The following is a 17,589-nucleotide window of genomic DNA, read 5'->3' as shown; positions in this document are numbered from 1 at the left end:
CTCCCTCCTTGCTGTTTTCCACCTGTTTCCCCAAACAAAATCCTTTTCTGACTTCCCTGCTCTGTCAACAGCACCCCACCCTCCTCATCACTCAAGCCACAAACCCCAGAGGGAAGGATGATTCAGCCTTCCTCGTTGTTCTCTCACCAGACTGCTGCCCAAGCATGTCACCCACTGCCCCTGCCCCAGCCACCTGCACTGCGGGGTCTTAGTTCCAGCACCATGGCCCTCTCACCTGGCCCTCTGACAGCCCCTCGCAGGCTCCATGAGCTCTCTCCTGCTGTCTAGTCTTCACGACCTTGTAATTCCATCCTATCACTTATTTCAAAACCTTCCGTAGGTCTCCACTACTTCTCCAGGTTTTAGCTCCTTCCCTAGCAGAGCCCTCCGGCACATGACCCCAGATCTCCTCTACCCCACGTTCCAACCACACAGTACCAGCTCCCCTCATAAACACTCCACACTGCTTCCAGCTTTCCTTCTGCTGTGTTGAGGGTCAGGGTCTTGCCTCTGCCTGGAATTGCACTTCCTCCCCCGGAAATGATAAGCATCCTTCAAGGCTCAACCCAAATGACTATCAAATGTCATGCAGGCTTTTCCAACATAGGTTGGATGTGTTCTGTTCTCATCTTCCTGTGAACCCCCAGTGGACTTCCCCTGCATTTCTCTGACAGCAGTGAAGGTACCTGTTCCATATCAGGGCCCTCCACATGCGTCCTATTACTTCTGTCATATCCTCAAATGGGACTAGGTATCATTCATTCATCCCATACTCCTACTCCTCATCTGCCCTCCCTGCTCCCTGACACCAGCGAACACATTACCTTGAAATTAACTTGATTTATGGGACGGTTGTACATGTTGACATGAATAGCAGGAACAGATATTCCAAAAGCCGTGTCAGTAGCTGATCTATTTTTTTTATCTGTATCTTGTATTACTTTGGTAATTAATTAATTAATTAAACAATTTATTTATTTATTTTTGTTTTACCAGTTTAACTTTTTTAAAGAAGATTTTATTTTACTTAACTGAGACAGAGTTATAGCAAGAGAGCACAAGCAGGGGGAGGGGCAGAGGGAGAAGCAGACGCTCCACTGAGCAGGGAGCCCGATGTGGGACTCAATCCCAGAACCCCGGGATCAGGACCTGTGCTGAAGGCAGACACTCAACCACTGAGCCCCCCAGGTGTCCTAACTTCCTTTTTAAAGATGACTTTTAGTGGTTAAAACGTAGGGGATGTACTTTTCCAAAAACTTCGCATAAGCAATCCGGCTGACATTTTTTTCGTAAGTTTGTCACTTGCCTGATGTCCCAAGGAAAAAGCAGGTATTTCTAGCGCAGGTACAAAATCTAAGGCCAAAGACCACAGACTTGAAAAATGGACCCTTCTGTGGACTCCAGTGACAGCCACCCGGAATCCTAGGCTCTGGTGCTAGATCCATCCACAACACCCAGAAACTTGTCTCATACATTTCCATTAAATGGATTTTTCCTTCACTTTCTTTTTTTTAAAGATTTTATTTATTTATTCATGAGAGACACAGAGGGAGAGAGAGAGAGAAAGGCAGAGACACAGTCAAAGGGAGAAGCAGGCTCCCTGTTGGGAGCCTGATGTGGGACTTGATCCCGGGTCTCCAGGATCAGGCCCCGGGCTGAAGGCAGTGCTAAACCGCTGAGCCACCTAGGCTGCCCCTTCCTTCACTTTCAACTGAACTTGAGTTCAATTTTAAAAAGCCATCATTATACAACTCCCATGCAGAAGTCATTCTGGTGAGGTGAGAGAACTAATGGCTGTTCCCTGCCTTGATAAGCTCATAGTTTACCAGGAGGTAGGCAACTCCTACATAATTATTATTACATAAGGCAGGCTGACATAAGTGCTCTAATAGAGGGATCTGCAAAGTCTAACAAGCGAGGGGCAAGAACCCCCCCCCGCCCCGGGGCTGCGGCAGGGGGGAGGATGCACATGGTACATAAAAGGACTCAGGACTGAGCAAGGTGGTGGAGGATGGGCTTTAAAGAGATAAGAAGCCTGCAGGTAAAGAGGATAGGAACACCAAAGCCTCTGCTCTGAGAAAGTTCTATGTATATCAGAGGAGCACAGGGTGGTGCTGTGTGCTTGGAATGTAGGATATAAGCCACAGGAAGTCATGGAGTTTTTTTGTGGAGGGTTGGACAGTGACATGATCATCATTCACTTAAAAAACAACTGGCGCCACCCTTTGTAGAATCAACTGGAAGGGGAGAAACTGAAAGAAGAGAAGTCAGTTGGGAAGCATGGCTGAAAATGGGAAGCACAAGTAGAAACGGGAAGAAGTATGAGAGAGCCACCCATAAGTAGGACCTATAGGATTTGGAATAGATGTAGCTAAGGGAGGCAAGGCATGGGACATATATGACAGTTGACTTCAAGTTCTCAAACCTGAGCAACCAGAGGATCCTCCTAATTGGGGGCATATAGGCTGAAGAGCAGGTCTGTTGAGCTGCAGGGAGGTTGGGGGAGACAACAGGCCTGTGATTCTCAAGGACTTCCAGAGGAAGATGTTAGAGAGTTAGGCTTATTACACTCACTGGAGGCCAGTGTCGTGGCTAGATTTCAAAATCACCCATATGGCAGCAACAGCTTATACTATGGGATGAAACAAAACCATCAAGGCAAAGCAAAGAACATGGGAAGATGGCTGAAAGGGGACCATCACAGAGATGGTCCACTAGGGAAAGGACACAGGCAGCGGAGAGCAGGAAGGATAGTCAAGTTGGCAGAGTAACCCAGAAACCAGGACTTGCTAGAATGGGGTGCTCGAAACTGTTGAATGCCAGGGGGAAAGCAGACACAATGAAGACTGAAGCGAGCCACTAGGTTTGGTCAGTAAGAGGGCCTCAGTTCCAGAAAGGTACCTCCAGTAAAGCTGGATACTCAAATGGGTTGGAGGAATGAATAAACCAGAGATGAGAACAGACCGGAGATGAGAACAGACTCATCTTCAAGAGAAGGTTCTTTCCAGAAGTTTGGATGGAGGTGAGAGATGGGCCAGTAGTTTAGGAGACAGTGGATCTAATACTTGACTTTTTAGGGGACTAAACTCAAAAAAGAGACAAAAGATGTCAGAGAAAGGGGATCTTATAGGAGAGGGACAGAGGCTTCTACTCTTTCAACCCTACTGCATGTGCCATTCTTAAAATTTCTGATCATTTGGGGCCAGATACACAAAGCCCAAGATGGAACACATTCCCGAAGTGAATTTTCGTGGATTAGACTTACATTCTCACTTTCACGAATATTCCAAAGATGTGTTCTCATAAAACTCTTTTTGCCCTGATCGTTAAAGAAATTGTTTAGTCCTAAAACAGCTTTTACATCACACATTTAATCAAAAACTGAGAAAAGGCTGAAAATGTGTTCCACTCTTAATCGTTACATTTGTTTTAAGCATTACATTTGAATCTGTAATCAACGCATGACTCATGGGGAGTACTTCATAAATCTTTCTAGACCTCCAGTCTTTGCATAATTGTGCCTTCCAACCGTCAACCATGAATTTCCTTTGGCCGGAACAACTCTCGGTAAAATTTGGGAAGAAAGAAAACTTGCCTCACCAGAAAAAGAAAAAAAAAATCTCAGGTCCCTATTGCCAAAAAACCTAAAAGCCTTAGGGAGAAGGTCTACGTCACATATGGTCTCCTTTATCACCTTCAGTCCATGCAGTGCCATACCCATCCTAGACTCACAGTAAAGGCAGTAAAGGCAATTATATATAATTTTTTAAAGAATTACTTCCTTGCTTGCCGCTCATCAGGTTGTCTGTCTCCAAGTTTGTTTAGAGCTGAGCAAGGGAGAAGAGAAAGGGAGAGAAGATACAAGTAAGGTATGGTGGCAAAAGGCAGTTGCCCACAGCCAGCCTTACCACCTTGTACCTTTAAAGAGGACAAGCCGAGGCTGGGGCTGTGAGGGGAACAGAGAGCATGGGCTCCCCCAGGTGATGCTTCAGTCACCTGGGGTGGGCCATCCCACACACCCTAGTAGAGGAGGGGCCCGCTCCTCCTGGGAAGGGTTCAATCACCTTTAATGAACACCCTGGCACACACAGCACACAGGGAAGCACAGCACAGCGAGTGAATGAAAGAGGAGACACCCGAGGACCTCCCAGTGCCTAGGAGAACCATGGAATTTACCAGACTGTGGGCCAAGGGAAAGGCGTATCTTGTGAGGATCTCAAACATATCCCTCCTGCTGTGGCCTTCCTGTTTCAGCGCGAACCTCAAGTTCCTCATGTCCTGGGTGGGGGGGAGCAGAGAAATTGGACAGTTCAGTCTTCAAATAGAATGACATTCCTTAGCAAAACAAAACAAAACAAAACAAAAAACCCCACAAAAACAAACAAAAAAAACCTCTTCAACTAAAGGAGAAGATTCACTTACCTGAAAGGTAATTAATTAATCTAGATCACTAAGAAAATCACTTTGTTTGGTGTGACTTTTTGAAATATCCAGTTTAAGAACACCTCAAAATACTCCCATCATCGTCACTAATGTAAAGACAAAGCAACTAGTGCTAAAGAGCACACAAAACTAAAAATCATTGGATAACAAGAAAAATTAAACCTTGCCTTTGTGCACCATTTACGGTGTCTCTCTACTTCGACTGGTTTCTGCGGTATTGGCACTATAAAAGAGTATTTATTCCCAGCACTTTTCAAATATGTACCTGCTACCAGATGTCCTCTCAAAAGCATCAAATATGTCATGAAAATTCGGAGGCTCTCTCCCTCTGCCTCATGCTACTCCCAAGTCTCACTCTGACACATCGGGAGATGACGGGCACTGTAAGTTCTCATACAAGTTAAGTCCTTGCCATCAAGTTTACCTGCACGGAGTTCTACATAAACCACAGCAAAGTACCCCTAGGCTTCCAGGAATACAACGTTAATGCTCCAAACTGGATTTTAAAAGGGGCTTTCAATACATATCTCTTTGCTAAGCAAGAGAACCTTCTGACACCGAAACCAAACCAAAAAGAGCTCCCTTAAATGTCAAGTTGTGTCACGTATCAAAATACATGACATCCTGTCTTATTTTCAAAGCGTGAGTGTTTTGGGTTGTCTCTGAAATCCATCACGGTGCTGTGACCGAGTGGCTGAGCACTAGAGACATCACATTGTGCCCTGCACTTTCAATTCAGAAAAACAAGCCCGTGCTGGATCCCGGGGTACTTCAGGAGGGAGACTGCCGAGCTGGTCCCTGCCCTCTAGGGTGTCACGATCTTTCTATTTTTCCAGAGTGCTTTTTCATTCATTATATCAGGAGCACACTTCAAGCTTCCAGAGTCTGCGGCGTGCAGGACGAGCAAAGGCCTCGTCATATGCGGGACCTCCTAGAATGCCACTGGCAGCAGAGGCAGTACAAAGAACCAGACTTGAAGATCTCTACTGAGTGACCCCCAAGACTGCTCACTCTCTATACAGATGGCATCTACTGTGGGGCCTTGCCAGCTCTAGGATTCTGTGCTTTCTTTTTGAAAAGCACATAATGGAATAAAATCCAAAAAACCAATTCATGACCTATTCCAAGAAAACGGAGATATTAGTTGTTGGCTCACGATGCAAAGCAGTGGTCCAATAAAAGGGAATAATCATTTCAATGACATGCTGTGCCTTAAAAGGGTTACAGCCACAAGCACAGTGCCAGATAGCTGAGGATGTGCGGGGCCAGGGCTCGGGGATGTGCATAGAACTTTCCTCCTAACAGCCTGGGGTCAGCCGATAATTCCGTATCACCGTTGTTCTTAACCACCTGGCCAGAATTTAGACCATCTCTAAGTAACCATTTATTTGGATCCATCAGTGATTCCAATAAATACTTTCAGTGTGCCAAAGCACAAGTGATTCAAGCAATTCCTTGTTGCCATCTGATTCACATGTAATTAAAGGACAGAAAGAATTACTACCTCATCTTGCCAACGAGAAAATTGAAACGGAAAAGGCAAATGACTCATAGGCGGCAGCTCACCAAATCTGCCACAGAAATATGAGTATATCCTAAGTAGTGAGTCCTACCTGGTCCCCTTTAGAGGAGGACCCATCAGGGAAGAGCACTTGAGGAAGAGTCCTGGGGCAGGAGAGCTTTGCAGCCTCCTCGGCCTGTTTGCCAAGCGGGTCATGTGGTGACACACCAAGCCTCGCTGTCATAAACGAGTCCAAGTCAACACACCCCCATTGCAACAACACTGAAGGGCTGATTTATGGACACATCACTTCTATAACGCATCTCTAGAGAAACAACGCCCATGGCTGCTGACCTCAACACTCCACACTGTCTTTCAAGTGAGTAAACAGGGGTGAGGCATGGAAGAAGAGAGGAGGTTCTGTGATGGTTAAGGTTTGGCTTCCTCCTTTTTTTTGTTTTTAAGGCTCCAAGTTGTCAGCAGGGGCTGGTCTGGGACCTGGGGGTAGAAATTCACATATGCAGAGCCATGTTCTCTGCTGCCAGACAACATCCACTGGGGTTGACATCCCCCAGGTACAAGATGCTACAGGCGGGAAGAAATCCCCATGTGCAGAGCTAGTAGGACCGAATCCGTAGGGGCTTCTGGCTACCTGTCCCAGTGCAGCAGTAGCTGTGTTAGGGCTCCTGACTCCAGCTGATGCTGACCTAGGCCAGACAGGAGAGCCCACCTTTACCCCCATGGCACATTCCCTTTCTATTACCTTCAAGTCTGTTCCTGAGAACATGTGACTTGACACCCAAGATGTCACCGTTCCCAGGGAGATAATGGAATGAAGAGGCTGGGCTACAACACTGTTCTAGCCATCATCTTTGGGCCCAATGCTAATTACAGGGAAAAAAATATATACACACAAACACAAGTCACACACAAGTGTGTGACACTTGCCAGTGATGCCTGGTGAGTCATCCCTAAGTCCCTCATTTTTACAATAAACGCTCAAAGAGTGAGAATGTGCTTTATCTTATTAACTTTGGGGGGACTGATATCTCAAATGAGTTCTTCCTATTGACAAGGTGACAAATAGGACTTTAAAAAAATTCTATTAGAACCCGAGTCGCTTTCAAAATCATCAATATAGAGACCCTATTTCCCCTTGAGTACTGTGATATAAGGCTCTACTCCCATGGATCCTTTCATGCAAAATGCAAACATGCTTCCTTAAAAGTAAATCCCTGTATTTCTAGGCTCCAATGTGAAGACAGTGCTGGGATCATAAAGAAGGCATTTAAGGTAGCTTAGATTGAAACAAAAACCAAAAGAAGCCAAGGTGGCCAATGATGGAGAATTTCAGTTCTGGCCTAAGGACCACACAATCCTTGTGACAGAGTATACCAGTCTTCATCTTTTGCAAACTGGAGATAATACAACAAACATACTATATTCATAATCAAAACAAAATTATGGGAGATTAGTTTTAAGAAATCACAGTGCCTAAGCAAAGGTCACATCTCCCAGATCTAGCTATGAGAACTACGGAGACAGAGGACCTCCAAACCCCTTCCAGCTCTTTCTGGGCTTAGACAATATTCTATTCTATTATTACTCTATTTGGATTGTAATCGTCTGACACTTAATACCTGGAAAGGAAGTTTTCTTGCCAGGTTTATCCCATTGTTTACAAAATGATCATCTCACTGTATTTGGATCCCAACCCTGCCATTTGTTGGGTAATCTTAGCTCAGTGACCTAACTCTTCTTAGGCTCAAGGGTTCGCAACAATAAAATGGAGACACCACCATCCATCTCAGACGGTTGCCCTGAGGACTGAACACAAAGCACCTAGCACGTGTCTGGACTGACACAGATGCTCAGTAACAGTTCCTATTACAGCTGAGTAAATTTTATTATCATTAAATCTGTGCCACCCCCATGCCAAAACAAAATGTTAGGCAAAATGTTACCTTTGAAAACTAAAGTTAGAAAGGTTGTCAGAGGCACATCCCATGCATAGAGGGAAAAATCTCTTGCATTTCTCTTTCCTTTCATGGTGTGAAGATGTCTAGCTGGCAACACATCACATAAAGGGACACCAGGAGTGGACTCAGGCAAAAACTAAAAAGTGTGAAAATTCTATCTATAAAGTTTTCCTCCTATCTGGTCAAGCTGACAGAAGGACAGGTCTGAGTCCTTGCAGGTCTCTTTAGTAAGAACTATTTCCCCAGGAGGTTCTGGAAGCATGATCGTGAGGGAAGAACCATTCTTGAGCCTTAGATGAACCAGGATCTTCAATTTTTTTTTTGGTAACCCCCCCCCGCCCCGCCCTTAACTGTTACTCATCATTCAACACTATGGTGTCTTTTTTCACATAAGAAAGTACTGAATCTCTTACTTTACAAGTAATATCTAGACCATACGAATTTTCTCCTCTACTTGTCGCGCCTCCCATTTTTTCAATTCTGGAGATCACACCCAGAGGAACATCAAGTATTAGAGCAGAATCCTGTAATGGACAGAAATGCGAAAGTCAATATTTCAGTCAGTATCATTAAAACATCAAAAATATTTTTAAAAACACAAATGCTTTAGGGCACTTTTACCTTGGCCCATTTTGCCACTTTCTATGAACAAAACTGTGATAGAGATCACACATAACAGAGCAAGCATGACAATAGGCAGTTATGCAACCAAAATGCATCCCCAAACATGTGTCATCCTGTACTGCCTACAGAATAAAAGACTAAATTCCTAGGGACACAATTCAAGGGCCCTGTGGTGTCACTTCCAGCTGGTCTTCGCAGGCTCCTCTCCCACACTGTTCTGTACTCCCAACTAAGTACTGTTCCTTAAGCACTGTCTACAATCAGGCCTCTGTGATTTGTGCATGCTGTTTCTTTTGCCCAGGATGATCTAGGTTTCCCAGCTACCAGATGTTTCCCTGTGGCTTAAGCCCTGGCTCAGCAAACATCACCTCTAACAAAGCTCCGCTTCCTAATTAGAATTGACCACTCCCTTCTCTGAAGTTCCAGAACACTAGATTCAGACTGCTGCTACATCGCTTGCTTTACTCTGCCAGAAATTCACCAGTCTATATTCCCTACACCAGAAATCAAACATCTGGAAGTGGTGCCTAGCTGAGGGATGGGTGCACGCGCAAGGGTGCGCTTCCCCAAGAAGGGCCTGGACGCACAGCAATGCCTCTCCATCATTCCTTATCCAGTGCTGGGTGCAAGGGCTCCATACAACTGCTGGCAAGCCAGAATCACATTTGTGAAGTCATAACACAATCATCACGAGATGGCAGCAGCTGCCACACATGGAATAACTCGTCTGTGCCAGGGGCTGCAACAGGGGCTCTGCACGCCTCTTCTTTCTGATTTTATCATCACAATCTTTCCGGATGTTGGTGTAGCAGTTTTGTTTCTGGACGTGGCCATCAAGGCTTTGAAAAGCTTCAGTAACTTGCTTAGTAAATATGGGGAAGGGTTGAGATTTGAGCCAAGGTCTGGAAACACACATCAGAAGAACCAGACAAATGGTCCTACCCTTTTGCTCCCATAACTGGATTCTTAAGAGCTTATCTTACAGCTACTGCACAACAGGACTGAACGGTTATGTGTGTGAAGATGCTCAATGGAGCCAGAGGTGGACGTCAGGGTGGAGAAAATGACCATTTGTCAACTTGATGGAATAAGCATGCAGCTCCTAAAATAATCACAGTACGTGGAAAAATAAGCTTCAGTGGAGAAAAACACCACCATACAAAGTGTACTGAGTACAGTAATGTAAAATATATATTTACATGGACAAAGGGAGGCCTACAGAAATTTTTTAAGTCCAATATTTTCTTAAACACTGTGATTACCTTGATAATAAAGAAAATATTTTCAAGGTGCTTATTACATTTTTATTGTTTAGAAGATGTCCTTTTGGGGGATACAAATAAAGTTTAAGTTCTACTTTAAATCCTTCTCCTTTATACAATAAAAAAAACAAAACATTTCTTTATAAAATTATAAATATAGCTTATGGGTATTCTAGAAATTCAAAAAACATAAGAATGTGGTGCATCCATGCTATAGAACACTACTCAGCTACAAAAAAAAAGGAACTATGGACCAACAAAATGATGTGGAAGGCTCTGAAAGGCATCATGCTGAGTAGCTCAGGCCAATCTCAAAATATCACGGACTGTATGAATCCATTTATGACATTTTTAAAGTGACAAAATTATAGAGAAGGAGAACAGAGAAGTGGTGCCAGGGAGTGCAGGGAAGGAAGATGTGGCTCTAAAGTGGCAGCAGGAGGGAGTTCTTCTGCAGTGGTAAAATAATTGCAGATCTTGATTGCTAGTGCATAGTTCTGTGACTTTACACATGGGGTCAAATGTCATAGACTGTATGCGGGAACCTACAAAAATGAGTACATGAAATATCAGTGAGATTCAAGTACAGTCAAAGTCTTAATTAACTGGATGTTGCCATAAATTTCCTGGTTTTGATCAAGCAGTATAGTTACTGGAGAAGCTATAGGTAATGCCCTAGTTTTCCAAGTTCGATCATTCACAATATTTCAAAATGAAAATTTAAAGCCTAAGAGCAAGGTTGTTATGGTGTAGAGAAAAAAGCACAAGCTTTGACGCTGGACAAAATTGGTTCAGATGGTTTTGACATTTATTAGCTGGATAACTTTGGCAAGTTACTATACTTCTCAGCCACATTTACCTGTAAAGGAGGGATGATTAAAGATCATGGACTTAAGCACCTGGCATGGTGCCTGTCACATGGTAGCTAGAAAATAATGGAAGTTATTATTATCACAAAGAACATCTTAGTGTTTGGAAAATGTAAGTGCTCTACAAATATAGCAGATCAGTACATTCTTGCAAGCAGCAACAGGTCTTTCTCTTCATAGCCGTAAGGAGGCATTTTTTAGTTGTCGCCACAGGGTGAGATACCTCACAGTGTGACTAAAATCCAAATGCCTACAGAAGAAAAATACACTACTCAGGAACTGTGTACATATATAGCTGCATATTATAATGTGTTTCCTTCTCAATACAACCTAGTTATTAAAAACATACCATCAGGCAGACTGTTCTGTTTGAACTGAGACTTAGGAGTATCTAAGTATATTCCTAAGTGTCAAACTTACGCCTAAAATCACACAGATTAGACACTAAATAGAAGTCTGATACTCTAAGGTCAACATGGAAGCAAGAATATAAACAAAAAAGATGAGACCATACTGTTCTTTGTCCTTGTATGGGGGCAATTCTATAGCTCTGATCAGCCTGACCCAACACAAAACAGAAAATGGGACAACTGAGGAGAAGCAGCCAGTTCCTGACCACAGGCACCCACAGTTTAATGAGGCTACTTGCCATGTTCTCCCCCAATGACAGATTCAAGATCAGATCACACAGCAGGCCAAACTGGAAGATCCAGGAATAGGAAAATTAGCTTAACTTTGTAGAAACTGGAGTTGTCACTATCTAAGTATCATTAAATATTTAAGAATTCTCCAAGGTCCATTATAACTCAGAATTCTGTACCTCTACGGATCTAAAATAGTTGAGAAAGTAAACAGAACAATCTAAAAAAGATGCATTCTTTTACCATCTCTCTCAAGTGTATATGGAGTAACAGAAATCATACTGGATAGTAGGAACCACTAGAGATAAATAAATAAGATGCAAATGCTGCCCTCATGGAGCTCAGGGCCCAGTCTGGGAGAGAAGACACATGTACCCAAATAGCTCTGATGCCAGCTTGCAAAACAAAACAAAACAAAACAGAACAAAAGCCATGTCCAGACTAATGAGATGAGAGGTCAGAGGAGGGCAGAACAATTTCCTATTGATTGGGTCTCATGAAGGTTCTGTGGCAATGGCAATGTTAAAGATGATCCTTACAAGATGGAATAATAGCAGCTGTAGATTTGCCTTCCCCAAACAGGTAACAGTGACATCAGCTACACCTGTGGGAAAGTATGGGGATTTCATATAACAAGTGGATCAGGTTTATGATCTGGTGGCAGAGGAATTCCCTGGGGAGTGCCCCAGGGCTTGGATCAGGATGACTGGGATCCATGGAGTCTGTTTCGTGAAGAAGAGCACAATGACAGGCCGGTGCTTCCTGAAGATTCATTTGGCAGCACTAAGCACTGTGTACTACGCCTGTTCCTTGGAACCCTGCAAGCTAATGGTTTAAGGCAAATTGGGAATGTAAGAGAATCTGAGAGCACAGTGACCCATGTGGGAAGCAAAAGAAGGAGACAATGAGCCAGTGGGGGAAGTCTCGCAAGGACTCAAGATTTAGGCCCACACAAGAGATGTGATTCCACCAAGAGATGCAAAGGACACAGAAACGGGTTTTGGAGAAAAATGAAAATTGTCACTTTGACATGCACAGGGCTGGGGGCTGATAAAATTATCATGTGCGGATAAGCAAGAGGCAGCTGGACATATGGAACCGGGAGAGATTTCCAAAGCACCCCCTCCCAACTCAAAATGTCTAGAACATGATGTTTCTCTCTCCAAATCATGTCTTCCAATCTCAGTGGCTGGTGCTCTATCCGCCATTACAAAAGCTGGAAACCTAGGAGGTTTGTCATGCCTGACATCCCCTTCTCTGTTATCCCTCACCTAATCTCCCACATTTTCCTCTTAAATCCATCTTGCACCTGTCAACCCCTCTCCAACTTCTCTGGACCACGGGAACAAGCCTAGCAGTCTCCTCATGGACCGCTGCTCGCCTTAGAGTCTGCCCTCCATACAGCAGCAGAGGTGATCGCCGAGAGTCCATCTGATGCTATCAGTCCTTGGCTTAAATCATGTCCAAAGCTTCTCACTGCTCAACCCCAAACACCTCCATCCTTAGGGGCTACGAGATCTTGGTCATCTGGCCCCCACCCCCGCTCCCTCCTGCTCATTCTTCTGCTGCTCTCCCTGCCCCCAACCCAGCCACTGGCTTATCCTTTCCTGTTCCCCTTAATCTCAGCTGCTTCTCTGTCCCTCCCCCCACCCCAGCCCCTGCCAAGCATCTAGGTCCTTCCTATTCATTCTTCAGACCAGGGGTCAAACATCATTTTCTCAGGACAATTTCCCAGGCTCCTCAAACAATGGCACTCCCGTAGGACTCACTCCTGTACTGCTGACACTTGGCACAAGCTGGTGTTACACATCTGGTGTGATCATCTGATTAATGTCTGTGGGTCCCATCGCAACTAAAGCTTCACGAGGGAGAGGCCAGGTCTGCCATGCACACCACTAGATCCGAGCACCCGGCACAGTGCTCGACCTGCAGCAGCAGCCTCTCAAATGGTCAATGAATAAAGAACGAACTAGAAGAAGTGTGGTAAAGAAGGGGAAAAGAGAGGATGGTAGTATTGGGGGGGTGCAGGTAGGGGGTAGCAGGGATCCAAGACACAAGGAGCCAATGGGAATCACAATGGAAGGCACAGACCAAATGGGTACTAAGGTTTTAAGGGAAGGAAAAGAGGCTCAAGTGGAGGAAAGTTTGTTTTGGAAAAAAAGGCAACCAGTCCTTTCCGCTGAGACGAGGAGGAGAGCACGGGTGAGGACGGCCAGCAGCAGGTGGTGGAGTGGGCGGTCTCCGGGAGCCCAGGGAGGAGGGCTTGTAAGTGTTCAGCAGAGCAAGGGACAAGGTGGGTTGAAGAATGTGGAGGGTTTGGCAGGGATGCAGTGGGGGGTCGGAGAGAGAGGTCGGCCTGAGATTAAAAAGAACTGCCCGTGCAAGGGGAGCCCCTGGGGTCTGAAAGCCTGCACTCTCACTCTGCACTTGTACAGGAACTAATGAATGAAATCTATGTGACTTGCACACCATAGTCCATGGCCTGTCAAGTCTGGGGGCTGGCAAATTGGGAATGAAGTGGCCACAAGGGGCAAGGGAACCTGAGGGCTCAACAGGCTCTGTTTTATCCTGAAACAGCACTTATTTTGCAGCAGCAAAAGGAGGGGATGATTCAAGACTGAAGTTTAACAGGATACCTATAGTAAACATCCGATGTCCCCACTGAAGTTCTACTACAGACACTTGAGAATGTTTTATTATAGGGTTTGGGACATTATTTCAGCTCTCTTAAAATGAGAAGAGGTGCTAAATCTCCTAGACTGAAGGACCTAAAAAAAGGAAACTATCAGAAAGTCTCCATTGTATTTTCATGAAAAGAAGACTACTGCAGGAATCCTTGTTGGTCACCCTTATGATGAACTGGATGGGCCTTCATTCTGGGAAAGAATACAGATCTGGCTCCAAGTGTCCATAATGGAAGGAGAGGGTGGTGTTCATGGCTTACAGCTCCAGTTGCAGCCAATGACAAGAGACCACGGAAGCTGAGCACTGCTACACTTGTTAGACACCTGGCTCCTGGGTGGTATGATACCCAGCACCTGCTCAAAGGTCATTTCAGAACCGAGTATTTGAGAGAAACAGAGTCTGAAGGACACACAAGCCAGCCAGCCATCTCAATTCTCTGAGTCCTGTCAATATACTGGTAAGCCATCAAAAAGCTAAGCAAGCAGACCTCATTTTTCTAGTCCCTCAGAGAAAGACCTTTTACCAACTAAAGGTGAACGTGCATTCTATAAAGACGTGCATTCTGTCTTTATAGAGGGTCTCAAATGGTAGTGAAGAATCTTTGGGTAATACTCTGCCTGAAGGATGGAGTCATCATGTTCCTATCTTTTAGAGACATTTCTCCTGGAATTTAATCCAGGAAGAACATCCTACTTCTGACTTACCATCAGAAAATGAAAGGTGTGTGCAACATGTTTGTCATCTCATCAGCATTTCTCGGTTGACAGGCCTAAAAGCCTCCGTTCTCTGGCTATCACACATCTGCTGTGATCCATTCTGGTTCAAGGGTGTGTGGGCTGACCAGGAGCGAGGAATACCAACTTTCAGAGGGGGTTACCTCTGGGGCGAAGGGGAGATGGGGCTTCTTCAGCTGGATGGTAGATTCACAGCTGTTTAGGTTATTCTTTATAAATTTCCTATCTTAAATATTTCAAAATGATTTTGCACACAGAGCAGGGATGGGTGTGAGCTCTAGGTGAAGCAAATGGCCTGAGGGGAGGTCCGGAGGAGAGTGCCCAGGGCTTAGTTAGGGGACAGTGGGTAGGGCACCTGAGCCGGAATATGGGCCGGGCTGGCAGGAGACAGGTGGCAAGGTGCAGTACCCTAACTTCCTGGCAAAGGCATAGGAAATGAGGGAGGAAAGGAGCCACGGAGAGTGTCTGAGCACGGGGATGGCATGACTATAAAGAGGACTTCAGGGGCCAGAGAGAAGGGAATGGGGAGAGGCCAGAGGCAGGGAGGCCAATATGTGGCCCCTGTGATGGCCCAGGACAAGACCCTGGACTGGGGTGGGGTGCATGCGAAGACTGTGGAGGAGGGAGGAGAGGGGCAGGGACCCCAGGGCTGCTGGAAGAGAAGCAGCACCAGCCAGAGAAGCAAGAGCACCAGAAGATGGCACCGGGGAGGGAGGAAGAGCTGAAGACTCCCGCCTTGGCCCCTGCACCTGGGAGGCAGGCAAAAAGCCCAGGGGTCTCGGGCAGGCAGTAAGAAACGAGGAAAAGGGGCAGCCTGGGTGGTTCAGCAGTTTAGCACTGCCTTTTGCCCAGGGCATGATCCTGGAGACCCGGTATCGAGTCCCACGTCAGGCTCCCTGCATGGAGTCTGCTTCTCCCTCTGCCTGTGTCTCTGCCTCTCTCTCTCTTTCTTTCTGTGTCTCTCATAAATAAATACAATCTTTAAAAAGAAAGAAAAGAAAGAAAAGAAAGAAAAGAAAGAAAAAAGAAAAGAAAGAAAAGAAAAGAAAAGAAAAGAAAAGAAAAGAAAAGAAAAGAAAAGAAAAGAAAAGAAAAGAAAAGAAAAGAAAAGAAACGAGGAAAGGGGGAGGTGCTGGGGTGGCTCGGTCAGTTGAGCATCAGACTCTTGGTTTCAGCTCAGGTCATGATCTCCCGGGTCATGGGATCGAGTCCTGTGTTGGGCTCTGCTTGGGGATTCTCTCCCTCTGGCCCTTCTCTCTCCCTCCAAAATAAATACATCTTTTTTTAAAAAATGAGAAAGGGGCCAGAAGAAAGGCAGCCCTCGAAACCAAAGCAAGCCCAGGGGCAACGAGGGGATGGCTCTGCCCATCAGCTGTGGCCTGGTCGGGGAGAGCATGTGGGGAGGAGCACAGCCAGCACGCAGCGTTATCCTGAGAGAGGAGACCGCAGCCAGGGAGCGGAGGAGCCCTGGGGAGGACGAGGACCAGAGAGAAGCCAGCTGAGGCCTCGGAGGCGGAAGGAGGAGGGAGACCACCAGACTGGTGCGTCCACAGAATGGGTTCCCAGTGACCTAACAACTACCCTCCTGGGCTCTGCTCGTTCTTTATCCTGCAGAGCCCTGCAGCATTCCCTCAGCGGTGTGCTCCCTTCCTTCCCGAATCTTCTCCCTTCCACCGACTTCCACCGAAGCCTCCGCTCTGACCACCCCTGCTTTCTCTTCTCCGGCGCTGGGGCTGCCCCCCACAACCCCGCCCGGGAGAATGTTCGAGCCCTCAGGGTCCTCGGCCACAGCATGCATCTCCTTGTCAGGTAATCACGGGGATGCATGCGGCTTCCACCAACACTGACGTGCTAACAACTTCACAGGCTCCGGAGTCACGTTTCCAAATGCTTCGGAGACATTGCCACTCAGTGGCTGTACGGCTATTAAGTCCACCTGTTCCGAGGATCCCCGGGGGCTCATCTCTGCCACACTCCTTCTCCCGGGAGGTCCACGTCAAAGCAAAGGATCAGAGGCACCACCCTCGACTCGTAGTCCTTCCTCCAACTCCCACCTCCAAACGGCCACCCCGTCCTCCCAAACCTCCCGCGCTTTTCCCTCCTCCTGGTGCGACGACGACTGCAAGGCCCCGGCTGCTCACCTGGACCACTACCTTTCCCACTGCTCTCCCCACCTCCAGTTCCCCCCCCGCCCCCAGTCCATCAGACACGCTGCAACCGGCCGTCCCTTCCAGAAACACACATCCACTGTGTGGTCCTCCCCATAAGGCCGGCGCCGCTGACCTGTGACTCGCGAGACTCGTGGGGCGGACCCTGCTCCTGGCTTCATCTCCTGCCCCCCACTCCCCCTCCACCCTCTACTCCAGCCCCAACAGCCCACCCAGCCGTTTCCACACTATGTGGTCTTCTCCAGATCGTCATGCAGTGACGTAGGGAAACCCTCTACCTGCACTGCTCCCCCCTCTCTCCCCTCCTGTCCAGGAAATTGTTACCATTCTTCAAGACTCGGCTCAAATATCACCTCCTCTACAAAGCATGCTATGACTCATCATCACTGGGTTACTTGCCGTCTCCCTTGTAACCTCACAGTGTTATGCAACCACGCCAGGCTCTGTCATATTACACCCCAATTACTCGCCTCTGTGTCGTTCACCAAGCTCACTGTTAGCTCACCGTGCTGCTCACTGAAGGTTCCAGAATACAGGCACGAGCGCATGAATGAACCAAGGGGTTACTTTGCCTTTCTCACCAGCTACCACACCTGAACCTGACGTGCTCCTGGAAAGGAAGCCGAAGCAGTCTTCCTTCTCCTTGGGAGTCTACGGATTAGAGCACCATGGGCCAAAAGGGA

The 17,589-nt window shown here is 46.5% G+C and overlaps 1 protein-coding gene across 5 annotated transcripts in view; it reads right to left on the bottom strand.

Moving 5' to 3' along the window:
* Nucleotides 1–17,589, bottom strand: part of MTM1 (myotubularin 1) — a 96,534-nt gene that overhangs the window by 47,906 nt on the left and 31,039 nt on the right. For all 5 annotated transcript variants that reach the window (XM_038588540.1, XM_038588543.1, XM_038588542.1 and 2 more), the window contains 2 exons: nucleotides 8,337–8,447; nucleotides 4,177–4,278 (listed from right to left, as the gene is read on the bottom strand). In XM_038588540.1, coding sequence (XP_038444468.1) covers nucleotides 4,177–4,278; nucleotides 8,337–8,447 — 213 coding nt within the window. The remainder of the gene's footprint in view (nucleotides 1–4,176; nucleotides 4,279–8,336; nucleotides 8,448–17,589) is intronic.

The sequence above is a fragment of the Canis lupus genome, chromosome X (genome assembly GCF_011100685.1).
Source record: "Canis lupus familiaris isolate Mischka breed German Shepherd chromosome X, alternate assembly UU_Cfam_GSD_1.0, whole genome shotgun sequence".
Classification (NCBI taxonomy): domain Eukaryota; kingdom Metazoa; phylum Chordata; class Mammalia; order Carnivora; family Canidae; genus Canis; species Canis lupus.
The sequence above is the reverse complement of the archived record's forward strand: the minus strand, read 5'-3'. Positions and strand labels throughout refer to the sequence as shown.